The 17,564-nt window shown below is 38.1% G+C and overlaps 1 protein-coding gene across 3 annotated transcripts in view; it reads left to right on the forward strand.

Annotated features, from left to right (window-relative positions):
- The window catches only part of TRPC4 (transient receptor potential cation channel subfamily C member 4), a 134,813-nt gene extending 118,564 nt beyond the window's left edge, over nucleotides 1-16,249 (forward strand). For 2 of the 3 annotated variants that reach the window (XM_030477058.1, XM_030477060.1), the window contains 5 exons: nucleotides 155-350; nucleotides 2,064-2,258; nucleotides 10,021-10,062; nucleotides 11,875-11,964; nucleotides 14,375-16,249. In XM_030477058.1, coding sequence (XP_030332918.1) covers nucleotides 155-350; nucleotides 2,064-2,258; nucleotides 10,021-10,062; nucleotides 11,875-11,964; nucleotides 14,375-15,091 — 1,240 coding nt within the window. In that variant the 3' untranslated portion in view covers nucleotides 15,092-16,249. The remainder of the gene's footprint in view (nucleotides 1-154; nucleotides 351-2,063; nucleotides 2,259-10,020; nucleotides 10,063-11,874; nucleotides 11,965-14,374) is intronic. The other variant, XM_030477059.1, reaches the window with a different exon arrangement.
- Nucleotides 16,250-17,564: the final 1,315 nt, after the last annotated feature.

Here is a 17,564-nt window from a genome sequence, read left to right on the forward strand (position 1 = left end):
AGAAAGATATTCTGTATATGTTGCTTCTATTGTGGTATCTATCGTTTATTTCAAGCAAGTCACGGACTTTTGTATGTTTAGGGAAAACCTGAACAATCTGAAAAGTACATGTGTTGTTATTGTACAACTATTCCTTTTGGGTTTTGTTTTTCAGATTATTTGAAACGCTGCAGTCATTATTCTGGTCTATATTTGGACTCATCAATCTCTATGTGACCAATGTGAAAGCAAGGCATGAATTTACTGAATTTGTTGGGGCCACCATGTTTGGTACCTATAATGTAATCTCCCTGGTTGTTCTACTCAACATGCTAATAGCCATGATGAATAATTCTTACCAACTTATTGCTGTAAGTTTTATCCTTAGACAATTTATAATACATACCTTCTCTCTGTTCCTACAGCCTATTTTGCTGGCAATAAATCTTTCTTACAGACAGGATATTGGGACAAATTCTCTGATTCATTCTAATTCTTTTCACTGTTCTGGAAGGACCCAGAAACCAGACCCCTGTTAGATTGGGCAGAGGGGAATTTCCCCACAACTCTGAATGAGGAAAAGGTGGCCCAGCTGCAGAAGCCAGCTCATGGGTTAAAGGTGTTCTGAAGCTGCTGGCAAGTGACATGAGCTACTGCCCTGCCCAGGCTGTACTGAGGAAGAGATTCTGCCAAAGATTGTTCTGTCTCTGCTTTATTTTTAATGCATTATATTTATTAACCTTTAAAAGGCTGATTTTTTTTTTTTATTTTCATACAGCATGAATATACAGATAATAGAAATTGGATATTTCTTGGATAATTCTGGACCCATTAGCAATTCAAACAAAAGACCATGACTTCTCTTTTGCAGTCATTGTTTTTCTCCTTCAATGAAACCTGTCTTCATCCTTATCAAAGCTACTGTGCTATTTTTATTTCTCAGCTGTCTATTAAGAAGGCTAATGAAAATAAACACTGATTCATCATATGGTAATTCTAATATGATCATGCAGAAAGCAAACGAAAGAAAGATTCGCAGTTTTAGGTTTTTAAAATGCCTTTTTTTTTTCTAATCAGGAAATAACAAGTTTCTCCACAAAAGAAATACTGACTACATGTGTTTATATAATACTAGTTGGCAAAGTCTGGTACGCAATATCACAACAAACTAGCTCATCAAAACTAAGACTGCAGGTAGAATAGTTTTCCCACTACAACTTCTAAATTATTGTTTTGATTAATGTGTATCTGGCTAAAGATCAAAGGCTAGGGCTAGACCTGTAGTTTAAGTTCTTGGCTACTATGGTTGTCATCCAAATATAATCTTGTAAATCTAAACTTCTTGGTCAGCTGCTAGATTTAGCAATCTTTACATGGACTTTAGTTCTGATTTTTTTCACACTTTTCAAAATTATACAATGTTATATAGAATCCGAAAGAAATAAAATTTCAAAATAAAATAAAATAAAATAAAATAAAATAAAATATAAAACCCCCACAACCTATCCTAAATATATGGATCTGAAATAGAAGGAAAAGAAGATATTCAGCTCAGGAGTTTTAAGTAGCCTCATGATTTGTTGGATAAGCTATTTGTGAATTTCTGGGGCTGACAATTACTAAGAGAGTTTGTGAGACTTAAACATTTGTTGAAGCTCCTACCCAGCAGAGTAATTAGAGTGATCTGTGTGGAATAACGATAAGCTGCTATTATAAAAAAAAACCCATCTCTTTCAGAAATGTAGCATTTTTCTGCTTGTAATTATCCTTTGTTGTCTGAGATAGATACTTTTAATTATTTAAAAGCCTGTAGCAGCAAAAGAAAAGTTAAAAGTGGATATATACTGTACATATCCAACATCTCTTTACTGAAGTAAAGCAGCTTAGCTTTGCTTTGTGTTAAAGACCTTCTGTCAAAAGCAGATTCCAGTATTTTAACAAGAAAATTAATTCAATTTTAACAAGAAAATGCATTTCATATTTCAAAGTTGTTCTAGTTTTAGGTTCTCAGATTTTTGTTGATGTTTGTTTCACCTCCTTAATTAAAGCAACATCTATGCTGGTGTTGCATTTTTTGTGTGCAGGATCATGCAGACATTGAGTGGAAGTTTGCTCGAACAAAACTCTGGATGAGTTACTTCGAAGAAGGAGGAACTCTACCCACTCCTTTTAATGTCATACCAAGCCCAAAGTCTCTGTGGTATCTGATCAAATGGTTATGGAAACACCTTTGTAAGAAAAAAATCAGAAGAAAACCTGAAAGTTTTGGAACAATAGGGGTAAGTCCTGTGTTTTATTCTGCCTACAGCCCTCCTTTTTGCTATATAGATGAGTCTTTCTCAGCTTTACAGACCATCCGAACTGTCAAATAACACATGTATAAGTTAGAGAGTAATTCTAGCAGAGAATGTTTAATTTTTATCTTCATGTCAATGTATTAGACTGAAAAAAACATCATCATATTCCTGTGCAATGACAATATGAACCATGACAGTTCCTCTCCTACAGATAATGCAAGAAAGATTAAAAGCAATAAAAATACAAGAGATCAAATATCTATACTTGTCTACCAATCCCAGAGGCGTGGTTGATGATCTCTAGCTCAAGTGTCACAGTTCAAGTGTCACTGACACATCGTGAACCACAGATTCGTGTATATAGTATTTGTCATGGAATATTCTCTGTCTCCCTTTCTCATCATGTAATGAAATGGGTTTGCCATAAAAGCATTCTTACAAAAAGCTGTTCCTATTAAAGAAAACATTTTGAAAGGTAACAGCATTTACTTGGAATTGCTTACTTGAATTTAAAGCTAGAGTTATTTCAGAATCACATTGGTACCTTATTCTAATAGTGCTGCTTAGTAGTTAAATTTCTAGAATAAAAGAGGGGAAAAGACACACAAGGGGAGCAAGAATAGTCTTGCACCTGGATTCAGAAGATGACTGTGTAATATCTCAGCTACAGACTTTCTCTTGTGGCAGCAGTGGGTAAAGCACATTTAAATTTGCCCCTCCTAGCTTTACCCAGCTGAGATACCTCAGTCGGCAGCAGAGTTTTTCTATATTGCCAGAGCAAATATCCAGGCAACAACATAACCCACTAACAACTAAATCTCTCTAGTTATGTTTTCTGCATTTCCCATGGTGAGCGAGTCAGTACCTCAGTTTGCTTTTTGCCAACTCCTTCATAAAGAAAACTATGTGGACATATACCAGATATTTTTCTTTGTGGTAAAATGTGGACAATGGCGCTTTCTCTATATAATAGGGATTTGGTGAATATAAATGTTTTCAAGTCTTATAGGAACTCAGATAGCAAAGCATTATGCGAGAGTATAATATAAGAATTTCATGTGTAGGTAAGGGAAAGAAGAAAGGGTTATAATCTTCATGCTGTTGACCCTGGTAGCAAAACTTTCATTCATTTCAAAGAAGCCAGGGATACAATACAATTCTTTGATGGACCATTACTCTATTGACTTTTTATTTGCATTTCTTCCCAGTTTCTTGATAAGTTGATTAATAGGGATAGGCTTTTCCTACGTATTCTCCAGTCACATCATGTCATTCAGTTTAATTGCTGGATATACTTGGAGAAACAAGTTCACTTATCTCTCATACTTGTAGATAGGAAAGAAACAGTCAGAAAAGGAAGCTTATGAGTGTGAGGATGACATTGAAACAAACCAGTAATAGACTACAAGAAAGAAACACTGAAAAAAAAACCCCATTAAAATTAATATTAGAAAAGCAGTGAAGAGAGACAAACAGTGAGTCGAATAGAAATTTTTTTTTAAAGACATGAACTAGCATGAATGGTGAAGAATTTTGAGAATAAAACATCACTGTGTAACCTAGGAAGGGAAAGAAGTAAATGCAGAGACCAACAGGAAGAAAAACTGTAAGATTTTATTAGAAAAAGAAAATGAAGAGAGTGATGGGCTTGTGTGAGGGAGATAGTGGGCAATGCTTCTAGGCATTTGTTAAACATTTGGTGGGGATGATTAGCTAGTGTAAACTGATAGAGTGATATTAAAATTAATGGAGTGATGCCAGTGTATCGCAGCTGAGGATCCAGGGTTGGTTAATACAATATCCCTGTTTGACTGAGACAGATCCAGAGTACCCCTATACATCTCAAAAATGCCCTTCAGGACAGTATTTTCTGGCAGACTTTCCATCCAGGATAAGGGATTTATTTTTTTTTTTTCCATTTTTTTCCCTCTCAAACTGCAGCTTTGGGAGTAAACTAATTTCTGGGTCTGTGAAATAATAAAGAGACAAGGTGCTCTCAGAAACATGCTGAATAGCATGGTGAGGAAAGCAATTCAGAAAGATCACCCCCAGGTTCCTGTGACTACCTCCTGCAGGGGTACATAAAGACCACCTTCTAGAAATTAGCAGCTTGGATTTTGGCAAACTGGTGCAGCAATATGTCAAAGGGCAGGGAGTCTATACACAGAGCTGGTTAGGAATTTTTCCAAATATAATTTTCTTTTTTTTTTTTTTTGATGAAAAAAACCCCCACTAAAATCGTAACCCCCAAACTTTTTCATAAATACATACCAGTTTCAAAGAAGCTTTTGTTGGGAAAGACTTTTCAGCTCCAGGATGGTATTTCTGTATGGAGAGAGAAGGAGCAGGTGCCCAGTAAAGCAAATAGCTTGGGCTAAGAAAGACCCAGGTTCATTTCTATTCTCCAGTGGATATTTAATTATTTACCCAAAGCAGAGCAGCTCTGACAGGAGAGATTTCCATCTCAAAATCATTAAGACCCTGGAAGGGAAAGGTACTCTCTTGGAAGAACAGAAATAAAAGAGCTGAACTTCCTTATGATTTGCGTGTGAACCCCTAATTACTGAACTGTTTGGGAGTGGAGGACATAGGCGAGGGAGAGATGTGGGACATTAAATTTAAAAATAAAAATGTTTGATGGGAGAAGAAGGAAATCCTAAAGTCTGTGAGACCATAGGGCCATATCCATCACTAGTTTCTTACAGACTAGGTACTTATCTGAAAGTACAGCTGAAACCCCTGTGAAGCAGAGGGCTCACCAGAAGAGCCATTATGGCAACAAGACTTCCAGGTGCCCAGAAAGAGTGGCTGTGGCTGACCAGGCAGATTCAGTCCATACATCTATGCAACTCATAAAACTACAAAGTTCTTCAGCTACTTCCTCAGCTATAACACGAGGCCCATTAGGGCTATCTGAATTTAGAACACTTTGTGATTTCTACGCTCAGTTATGCACCCAAGCTCCAAAATGAAATAAGATGTGGGTATGCATTATTCACTCTGATTTCCATGAAAATCTTTTCATACCCATCGAACTGTGAGAGCCACTATTTTCTCCAGCAGTCAAGTCTACACGCAGTTTGGGTAGATGTAAACCAGATGCTGTTCACTGGACTTTCCCCAAGAGGTTAAGTCATTGGAGAACGAATGGACACATCATGGTGATCTGAGCTTGTCCTGGGGGAATGTGCTGTTTTCTGGTTTTGAAAAACTTATTCACCCACAGCTAAGAATTGGTTTCCCAGAGCTTTTTCAATTGTCCCAAAAAACTGCATTACAAATGAAATTTAGGACCTCTATGCCCTATGAACCGAAGGGAAAAGAAGAGTTTCTTTGCCTTTTGTTCACAAATCTCAGTTGACAGCTCTCTGACTCCAGCTCACTGGAATATCCCCTGTAATAATACTGGCCTCATAGCTACAAGATAAGCTTTGTTGGGACCTACTTCTTTTCATTGAACACCACATTAGGTACTCTGATTCCTTCCCTATGACCATTACTGGGGAAAAAAACACTGTAGGGTCAGTTTTGGGCTCATTTTCTTATATTTGCTATATGGATGTGTGGATGCCATGTTGTCTGTAAGGCAGAACCTAGATTTCAAAACATTTTGTTCTGAAACCTTTAAATGCTAACTTTCCTATTAGGAAGCTTTAATCAGTGGTGATATACTATGCTGTTTTCCAGCAGAAAAAGCAATAGCGTGCATCCAAAAGCTGAGTCAGGGCTAGAGGATACAAAACAGATGATAGACAGAATGGAGGATCAGGCATGATATCTGTATAAGAAACTTTAGTACCAAGAAGACAGGAATCATGAGCTAGGAATGAGTCAAGGATGCATTAAATGTGTCACCAACAATCCACTATAAATATATATATATGTACACTTGCAAGTTCATTATATGCAGGCAGAACTCATAAAGAAAGGGCTCAGGTCTAGAATAGTTTACAGTAGACATGCTAGTGAAAGGATTTAACTGACTTGAATGAAGAAGAAAAATGTCAGTAGAAATAAGTATGACATGGTTGCTTGCAGGGCCATCTACAGTGCTGCTTATAACAAAGCTATCATGGGAAAGAACAGAGTCTGCAGGGAAGTGAGGTGCCTCTGAAGAAAGCTGATTAATTTGCTTCTCCTTGGTTGTCAGTTCTGTGGTTCTGTCAGCCTTTGTTGTACTGGGACCACTGAAGCAGTGGGTGGGAGAGGCAAGGGGAGCTTTTTCAAGGGACAGATTTTTAATCCAAAGCAACACACTGCCCAGCCACACTGATGGCAGCTTCTCCAGCACAACTACAGCTGAGGGAAGGCCAGGATGGTTACATGTTGCTTACTAGTACTTCAGCTGTGCTATTAATCAGACAGAGATCTTCTACCTTTCAGATTGCAGCACATCTTTATTTTCTGTCATTTTGACATCCCAGGTATGCAGCATTCTCTTTAGCTATTACCACAAAGATCTCCTACAATCAAACCTCTGAAATAACAGTGTGTACTGCTCTTTACATATATATATAGCAGTTCTGTTAAATTTGTCAGCTCACCTTTGCAAAGGCCAGATTAGTAATGTAATTGTATTGATTGGGCTCAAGTTCTCCTAACTGCCCAAGGCTTTTGGGTGTCTCAAGGCTGCTACTGTTGGCCACCTGAAATCCATTGCTATTTCAAGAAAGAGATGTAAGAAAAGTAACCCCAATCCCACTGGAATAAATTGTACTGTTTTACTCAAATTACATTCCACTTTATGTCTGATCAATTGCCAAAAAGTTTTTTACCTATAATTTGAAGTATTTCAGAGGAGAAAATGGAAAGGATCATCAGGAATATCTTCGGTGATATTTGTGTGTGTGTATGTGTGCATCTGATGTATAGATAAAAAGTTACCTCTTTTCTAGCCTTTTTTTCTTTTTTTTTTTTGCCATTTTTCCAAGCAACCTACATGATAATCATCATCATTTGTCAGAAAAAATATCCTTTCCCCTTCCCCTATTCTTTGTTCCCCAAGTGGAAAATGATGCAACTCCTAAGTCAATATAAGTGTTTTGTATTTTCTCTGTAACGTGTATTATTGAAAGTTGAGTGAAGTTCCTTCCACCTGGAATGGAAATCAGTATCTGGAGTGTTTGTTGTATAGCCAAGGACCTTCTCATGGGAAAACCTCTTTCTCAACACAGATAAGTTCTTACCCTTTTTATGGGATGCTTCTATCCAAGATAAGGAATATATCCCATGACTTCAGGCAATCTTTAAATTTTCTGGACCTCTATCACTAACCAATTTGAGGTCAAATGCAGATATTAGATTTGAATTCCTGCTTTATAAAATACACAATTTTGATAAAACATTTCAAAAGAAGTAATTTAAGATTACTTAAGATTTTTCAATATTTGATATAATTTTCCCAATATTTTTTTCCAATATTTTTCAATATTCAATATAATAATTAAGATTTTTCACTGCTAAAGAGATTTTTCTTCCAAACAATGCAAATTATTAGGAATGGCATGAGCAGAAAGACCAAAATTATTATCACTACTAGGAGAACTACTATTCAAGCTTAGTAAATTATATTAATGCCCCCTTTGGAAAGTGTTTTATCATCCCCTTCAGTTTCATGATCTAATAAAACATCATCAGAAGAAGAATGTTGCTATTTTTAGTTAGATTTAACTTTTATACCTTTGTCAGCCATAGTTTTCAATACTTGAAGAAGCACATAGCATGGTGGTTAACTTGAAACAACTTTCGAACAACCACAAATTAGACTATGACCACGTAGGGAAAAGCAGGCTGGCTGAAAACTAAATAAGTACAATACGAATGTTAATGCCGTTTTATTTATTTATAGTGAGTAGTTTGATTTTCGAATGTGTTTAAGCAAAGATTTATTCTGCTTTCAGAAGGAATCAAAAGGCCATTATGAACTGGAGATTGAACATTTAAACAGAAGATAGAGAAGTGATGGGTGTAATAACTTTTACAGGTTATGTGTATGCATAATTCCCTGTGCAGTATTTATGTGTCTGTGTTTGAAAATGCACCATTAAATGGATTCTCTTTCACCTTCTCAGTGATATGGATTGAACACAATTGTTAAGTGCAGTAAAACTGTTCTGGACACGTCACTACATAAATGAATTTGTTTAAAAATCCACAGCCTCTGTTTCTGGGAATTTCAGAATCGGTTGCACGAAAAGGATAAACCTGATATAGCCATTTCTTGTTATGGGTACAGAAATAAACCTATGCATTTATTTCACATTTCATTGTGAATTAAAGCAGAGCAGACAGCAACTCCAGAAAGTATTCTACAAGACAAAATTCGTCATTTGTTTTGTTTATATGAGTTATTAGCCTTGCCTGAGCTGAAGTGCACTTCAATTACACCTTAAAGTGTTGTTCCCTTTGCCTGTAAGTCAGATCTGTTGAGCTCTCTTAGCCGCGGACCTCTTCAGTGCCCTCTCAGCAGAAATGAAACATCTCCATCGTGTGGTCAACTGCGAAAAATCAGAAATTTTTTTCTAAAAACCGGCTAAAGGCGGGTGGGTGCTGGGAGAGTATCAACCTCCCCACGGCTGCCTTGCCCCCTCCGGCCCCGGCGGTGGGGTGGCTCGCCTGTCCCTCCACTCTTAAACACAAGAAATTTCCATCTTCTCTTTGGATGAGGCATAGATACAGAAACACCATCTGGAAAAATACTGAAGGCAAGATGTTTATGTATAAAGCCCTACAGCACAGTGGCTGTTCAGAGTGATTGGGAAATCATGATCTTCCCCTTTCTATTATTTTTTGTGAAGCTCAACCACACAGCTACTGCATCCCTCAAATTAATTAGAAACAAGAAGTCACCTCTAAAGACTAAACTGATTCGGAGTACAGGGAAAGTGTTAATTATAAATTGCCAATCAGTTTCAAGTATAAGAAGATGACAAAATACCTTACTGTGACTGCCTCATTATGTAACTGAGGTCAATTTTAACAAGTCCCTTGGATGTCCTTTTACCCGGTTTTAAGATGCTGTAAGTATTCTGTTTTGTAAAAATATAATCAGTGGTTAGACACCATCTTTTCTCACCAGCAGCAGATATAAGAACACAAGTTAAAATTGTCTTTCTTTCACCAGTCAGAGATAATTAAGGTATAGAATAGGGAGATGTGACTCAGTATGCTATTGAGGACAACAGTAATTCAAGGACTAAGTATTTCAAGACGTTTGGGTTTTTTTGACCCATCTTCTTCTGGACAGCCCTTAGATATTGCAGTATAAACTAATGCAACACTTGCTTGAAGCTCGAACCATGCTTTTATCCTACTGCACTTCTTTTTGCTGTTCTTATTCAGAGTTATTAGCCCTCTTACCCTCCTTCCCTATCAACACCAAACTGCATTGCAGGCTAAATTTCTTTCTTCCATACCCCTCTCTATGACCGTGTTTTTAATAGGGAACTAAGCAGAAAATTTTCGCTTCGGTATGGTTTTATAGTGCAGGTATTGGTTAGGTCTGTCTTAAATGAGACATTAGGAGCCATAGCAAGTGTCTTGCTAACACCATGCTTATGTCAAGCTATTCTCAATTCAGTAAAATACACTTCAGTCTTTGCTCCAACACTGCTGTCTTCAACAGACTTTGACCAACCCCTCAGCTTAGTACATATGACATACTGCACAGGCCTGCTGTTTTCTTATGCAGCAAGTATTTTACTACCAGGTAAGGAAGGATTCATGGTTTTTTGTTCTTTCCTAGAGGCGTGCAGCTGACAATCTGAGAAGACATCATCAGTACCAGGTACAGGCCCATGTTTATTTTTTGACAACTATTTTTCTGTGCCTCCAAAAAGTCTTCAAAGGTTAAAAAAAAAAAAAAAAAAAAAAAAAAAAAAAAAGGGAGAATTTCATGAGAAAGAAGGGAAAAAAAAAAAGAGAGGAAGACCTCACAAAATGAATACTTATTTCATCCTCAACAAACAAGCATAGTATTTTTGGTGTTCAAAAGAACAGCATTTGAGAAGTAGAGTTATCTACTTTTGGGGTGCAAAAGGGTATTTTCTAGAGCAATAATATACTAACTAGTATTTTGCCCACTGTAACATGGATTGCCTTTAAAAAAAAACAACCCACATAGTCCCTCCTCCCTGCTAGGATCATCAGGATCATATGTGCAGCTCACTGACATATTTCATGAGAACCTGCTCTCCATCTCTCCAGCTCTGGTTCCCCATAGACAACTTCCTGCCCCTTAATAACCCGACTGCCTAGATACCCTGTAAGCTGATCTTCTTCATCCTTCCTGCTTCAGCCTCTGATTTTTTGAGATTATTGCACAAAGAATAATTTTCAGATTTATTTTCAATTTTTGTTCCAAGTTAAACAAGATGTGGGCTGTACACTTGCAGGTTTGGTAATTAATGGATTCCATATGAGAAATGACTAGGTAAAGTAGGACTTTTCCAACCTGAAAGAGAGACAGCTGTGGGAAGTACAATAGGGATTTATAAAATCAGGGGGAAGGTGAATACAGAGCAGCTGTTTACCATCTGTCTGCAAACTGAATACCAGACACATACTGCACTGCATTAGTAAGGCTGTAGGCAGCACTTTGAGAGAAGCGATTATTCTCCTCCAGCCCACACTTGTAAGACTGGAGCAGTGTGTCCTGTTTTGGGCCCCCCATTGCAAGAGACATGTTAACAAACAGGCAGGAATCCAGGAAAAGGCCACCAAGATGGTGAGAGGGCTGACATAAAAGGAGAAACTCAGATTTCAGCCTGGAGTAGGTTAAGGGGGATCTAATTGCTGTCTTCAAGAACACAGTAGGTGGTTAGAGAGGAGCCAGAGTTTTCTTGGAAAAGGAGTCAATGGACACAAACTGCAAGAAGGGAAATTCTGTAAGGAAAATCATCATCATAGTGAGGGTAGTAAAGAATTGGAAAAAGTTGCTTAGGGAGGCTGCGGCATCTTCACCCTTAGAGCTATTCAGCACTTGACTGGTTATGGCCATGAACTGGATCAGTCAGCCTCCAGGCATCTCTTCCAACCTAAATAAATTTAGGATTCTTAGAAATGGAAGGCAACAATTGAAACTATCACACAGCAGATTAAAAATGAACAAACCACTACACAGAATCTTATTCCAGCTATACTGTGAAATTTATTGGTGGAGGATTTGTGGATGCTGAGAATGTACATGAGTTCAAAACACACAGGAAAACCTGTCACAGCCCATTAAACCTAGAGCTGTTGTTGCTGATTCAGAAAGTCTCTGAATCTCACATCGCAGGAGGTTTGGGAGAGTATAGCTGGAAATAAGATTATACGACCACAATAGACTTACAGTCCCTCATGAGGCATCAGCAACTGCTCACTGTCAGATTGCATGCTACTGGCATGAGACATACCTTCAGTCAAACACAATACAGCTCTTTTCAGGATAATTAAAATCATCACCTTCCACTGAAAAGCAGAACAAATTTCCAACCAGATGTAAGGTTTTTACATGTTTTGTTATGTTCCTAAAGCACAAAGAATCTCAAACAGGCCTGGTGAGTGTAGGTTTAGTAACTAATCCCAAGAAAGCTAACACAATATTTTATGTTTTTAGGAAGTTATGAGAAATCTGGTGAAAAGATATGTTGCAGCAATGATAAGAGATGCCAAAACTGAGGAAGGACTGACAGAAGAAAATTTTAAGGTATGTGTTTATTTATATGTTTATAGGTGTTTTAGTAAGATATTGTAAGACTGTGAAGCATATTTCTCACACTCCTCAGTTGTTTAGGTAGTATGTGACTCACTTCCTAGAGCAGTGTCTGTGCCATGATGGACCACACAGACATAGTGTTGTACATCGACATCAGCAAGTCTCCCTCTTTCTTTCTCTGGAGCGATAATCAGTTTTATCAGCTGGTTTGAATTGTGCCAGCTGGTGTAAGGGGACACCAAACAGGGACTAAGTGGGTGTAACAACATATAATATATGGTAAAGCAAGATGCAAACAGTTTCAGCACCTTAGCAAATAGATTTTCTTCTGCTAACATCTGCTATCATGCAGCTATTGGTGAGATTGCACCTTGAATACTGTGTTCAGTTTTGGGCCCCTCACTACAAGAGAGATACTGAGTTGAAGGAGCAGGTCCAGAGAAGGGCAGCAAAGCTGGTAAAGGGTCTGGAGAATAAGCCTTACGAGGAACAGCTGAGGGAACTGGGGGTGTTTAGCCCAGAGGAGAGAAAGCTCAAGGGGTGACCTTATCACTCTCTACAACAACCTGAAAGGAGGTTGTAGTGAGGTGGGGGTCGGTCTCTTCTCCCAGGTAAGCAATAGGACAAGAGGTAACGGCCTCAAGCTGCACCAGTGGAGGTTTAGATTGGATATTAGGAAAAATTTCTTCACAGAGAGGGTGGTCAGGCATTGGAACAGGCTGCCCAGGGAACCGATGGAATCACCATCCCTGCAAGTGTTCAAAAAATGTGTAGATGAGGCGCTCAGTGACATGGTTTAATGGTGGACTTGGCAGTCCTGGAGTAATGGTTGATGATCTTAAAGGTCTTTTCCAACCATGCTGATACTATGATTCTATGAGTCTTTGATGTATTTGTATACAGAACACCTTTTATATGACTTAAAAGACAGAAAATTTAAATAAGTAGTCAAATACATTTAAAATATATATCACAATGCTTACATCCGTTACTGTGTATTTCTAGCATCTTGTTCTTTTTCACACCTCGAACTTCAAATATTCAAAATTATATTCATCTGCCTAAGCTTATGCATGCAGAAGATATAGCCAGAGCCTGAGCTAATTGCTTCATTATTGCTTCAACCGGATCACCTTGAGTGCCATCACATGGCACATACAGGACAACCAGGCCATCAGGCCCAGTCAGCATGGGTTTATGAAAGGCAGGTCCTGCTCGACTAGCCTTCTATGACAAGGTGACCACTTAGTGGATGAGGGAAAGGCTGTGGATATTGTCTACCTAGACTTTAGTAAAGCCTTTGACACCATTTCCCACAGCATTATCCTGGAGAAACTGGATGTTCATGGCTTGGACAGGTGTATTCTTTGCTAGGTGTATTCTTTGAGGGAACTGGGGTTGTTTAGCCTGGAGAAAAGGAGGCTCAGGGGGGCCTTATCATTCTCTAAACCAACTACCTGAAAGGAGGTTGTAGCAAGGTGGGGGTCAATCTCTTCTTCCAACTAACAAGTGATAGGATAAGAGGAAATGGCCTCAAGTTGTGCCAGGGGAGATTTAGACTGGATATTAAGAAAATTTTCTTCCCTGAAAGGGTTGTCAAGCATTGGAACAGGCTGCCCAGGGATGTGGTTGAGTTACCATCCCTGAAGGTATTTAAAAGATATGTAGATGTGGTGCTTAGTGACATGGTTTAGTGTTGGACTTGACAGTGTTTGGTTTACAACTGGACTCAATAATCTTAAAGGTCTTTTCCAGCCCAAATGATGTATGATTCTATGATCTATCCCTTTAGAGAAAATGAAGAGAAATAGAGACCTCCTGAAAGCAAGGTGCCTTCTCCTGAGAAAGGACTTTAAGAGAGAGAGGTTGCACTGGCTGAAATCAGCCTGCAATGATTAATTCTGACTTAGCTGCTAGCTGCCAAACATTTAGTGGAAACGCACAAAGCCTTAGCTGCACTGCTACTAACAGGGAAGAGTGCGCACATCTGCGTGCCTTGAGCATGCATGTGTCCCCATGTGTGTGTGTAAGGGATGGTGTTAAGAGTTGATCAAAATGCTGTTATCATGATGGGATTATCCTGTCTAGCAGATTGGCTGTAGGTCTTCAAGTTGTCCGTGCTCCTTCCTCCACCACTGACGGTGATTTCTGCGAGCAGTCTAGGCTAAGGCACATTTTCTCTGAAGTTTCCTCTGATAAAATTGCTGATCACTTTTCTGTCTCACCTGGAAGATCCATTAGACAATCTGCAAAGCACCTTGAAGATGCAAGGTATTATCCACATGGTGAAGTTTATTACCGATCCCTAGCATAAGCCTATTTTTTTCTCTTTTTAATTACAAGAGGAAAAGTCAAATTAGCTTTTGTGCTCTGATGTTTCATCTTTCTTCCTAAATTTTAGGAGTTAAAACAAGATATTTCCAGCTTTCGTTTTGAAGTCCTGGGTTTGTTAAAAGGAAGCAAGCTGTCTAATTTGCAGAGCGCAAAGATGAACAAAGACACTTCCTCTCTGTCAGAAAATGAAGAAAATAGTGAGAGTGAAGAAAACAAGAAAGGAAAGAAAAAGAACTTCAGCCTTTTTGACATAACAACCATGATTCACCCAAGATCAGCCACTATTGCCTCTGAAGCACATAATGTAAGCAACGGCTCAGCAATGATGGTGTCAGAGTCCACTAAGGAGAAACAAAAGCGTGTGAATTTTGTAACAGACATAAAAAATTTTGGGTTATTTCACAGACGATCAAAACCAAACTCTGTGGAGCAGAGTACAAATAAAATATACACTGTTTCCGAAGAAGTTTCCCGTCAACAGGCAGAAGAACAATGTGAGAAAACTGATGAACTGGAAGAGGGAGAACTGACCATGAACTGTGAATTAAATATCGAAAGCCCTGACAAAAAATGTGTGTTAGCTGAATCACAAAATAATGGTGACTCTTTGGATTCACAAGAAGAGGGAAGTATTTGTGCTTCAGAAACAGAGAAAATGGAGTTACAGAACTCAGAACCAGCCACACCGCAGGATCAGCTGGACAAGGAGTTGGACATTAACCTTGACTGTGATGAGAAACAGGAAACAATTGATCAGGGTGATTATGTGATAACAAGGTTGTGATGCTTACAGGAGGAAGCATTTACAAATATATATATTTTGCATAGTGCTTTGGGGGGGGGGAATGTTCTAAGAGTTATATTAGCAAATGCAGAATTACACTTTATAGTACTCAACTGTGGCACATGATCTTGTAACAGTAGTCAAGAGAAAGATAATACGGGAACCTTCTGTTTTGTAACCTGCTTTAGCTTTCACGATTCGTTTTACATTTTTTAATAAATGGAAGCATCTTGTATTCTTGTACTGTTGCAATAACCCACAGAAACTTTTTAGCTATCTTTTTCAATTACAACAAATGCAATTTCTCTCATATGATAGTTGACTCCTATTATAAATATTTTTCTATGCAAATAAAAAGTAGCTTAAGAGACTTGTAAGCCTTTATTTAACTTTGTAGGTTCTTAAAAGATTCTGGGCACCAGAATAATCATAAGCTGCTCCTGTCAGCATAATTCATGTCAAGCTATTAGAATCATTTATTTAAATTGCTATAAACTTAATTTGTTTCAAAAGCTATACAGAATCAAAAGATAAAGTATGTTCTTTTATTTATTGAAGGAATATGAATACCTGTAAATTATGAAAGATCAGTCTATTTGATTATTTAATTACAGCTTTTCCCCCTCAGCGAGAGGATTATCACCATCCTGATACCATTGTTAGAAGCATTTGCAGGATTTGAAGACTGTAAAAAAAAGGTGTTTCTTATAGGAAAAGAAATAACTGTGTCTTGCTAAAAACTGATGACGGATTACTCCCTGGAAATCCGTAATCACATCAGCTACTGCTTCTTCAATCATTTATTTTTCCAAACATGGACAACCTATGCATTTTGCCTTCAACCTATGCTTTTGACTTCACAATACACTCGTATTTGCTAAGAGGAAGATACTTCAGGAATAAAAAAGCATACAATTATCCCCTGAGTACTTGGAAAAATGCGGCAATTTGTTGAGAAGTTTTTAAAGGCAAGCCTTAAGATGAGTTTTTTTCACAACTTCAGAGTTTTGGGGGAACAAGATTGGAGGTTTTGATAAAAAATACTTAGACATTTAAATGTATAAAGAAAACCTAATAGTATTTTTCATAACTGATGAGTGACTTATTGTCTTAGTCAAAACCAGTATTTTTTAAATTAAACAGTCTTTTTCTTTTTAACCAGTGACTAGTGTCCTACATTATTAAAAATGTAATTTTACAACTGACCTAAGAATAACCACCCTTTTACTATCAGCACCATCCTTCTTCTCCCTTGGAAACATGGGAATATATCACATCAGTGTGGTCATTTCATTCTTAACTTGCCTAGCCCTGCCATGTTTGTTAGTTTGTATAAGTCTGCATTAAGGAACCTCCAGATGCATAGAGTACACTTACGTTGCAGACGAAATCCATCACAAATAACTCCCACCTTGTAGGACCTGACAGAAAGCCATACCATTGTGGATCTAAACTGTCATGGTACTGAACTGAGTTCTGAAATTCCAGATAAATCCCTCTCATCTCTATACTTTTAGGTGAGTTCTCTAGCTCTACTTTATACATGTGCTATTGTGAACTCACATATTGAAAGCTTCCTTCCTGTACATCTATCTGTGCCATGGCACCTAGGAGTGAATTAGTTGAACCAAAATGGAAAGTATGAGCAGCAGTCGGGAAACAGTTTGTATAGCTTTGCAACAATACATTCAAACCACATTTGATTGCTAAGATATGGTTGATTTCCATCCTGGCCTCTTGACTTCTCTGTGGACCCCTTCCCCTCCTCCTTCATGTCTCTCTCCTCGTCCATCTTTAGATTGTGAGCTCCATGGGGCAGGGCCTGTAGCTTTTCTGTTTGGAAAGCACCTGAATTATTACAAGCATAAAAAGAAATAAATAATAATGGTGGAAAAACTTCATATCATTTTTACTAGGTCAACTCTTTTAGAGAGTTCTCTTTTGTACTGTAAAATTTGTGTTAGAAATGGCATAAAGCAAACGTGTCATATGTTTTCATGAAGTTCTTTATATCTTAGGTAACAGTCCTTCTCCACCACCAATTTCATGTTCTCATTCTTCATCACAGTTAGTTTGTAACACCTTAGAGTTCTAAGCTAAGCTTAGTACCTTTTTACTAGCCAAACTCAAAACAAACAGTCCTTGCTCTAATGAGCTTTCAATGCATTTCAGCCATGTGGTTTCATTCCAGAAAATATGTGCCTGAGCAGGGTATTTATAATGCCATTTATAAGTGCCATTATGAGAACAAGTTAACTACCACAGGCCTAAGAGCTCAGCATACTATTCTGCCATCATAAGAGCCTGTTTGTCCTGTGCACGAAGTTCCCAACAGGGTGAAAATACAGAACAGTTTAGCTGAAACATTAGCCATGCCATCACACCATGGCCTCACTGTGCTCGGAGTCGGTCTAAGTCTTAAAGTACATACAAGACAGAACACCAAAGACAGTGCAGGTGGGCAAGATGCTTA

This window comes from Strigops habroptila, chromosome 2 (genome assembly GCF_004027225.2).
Source record: "Strigops habroptila isolate Jane chromosome 2, bStrHab1.2.pri, whole genome shotgun sequence".
Taxonomy (NCBI): Eukaryota; Metazoa; Chordata; class Aves; order Psittaciformes; family Psittacidae; genus Strigops; species Strigops habroptila.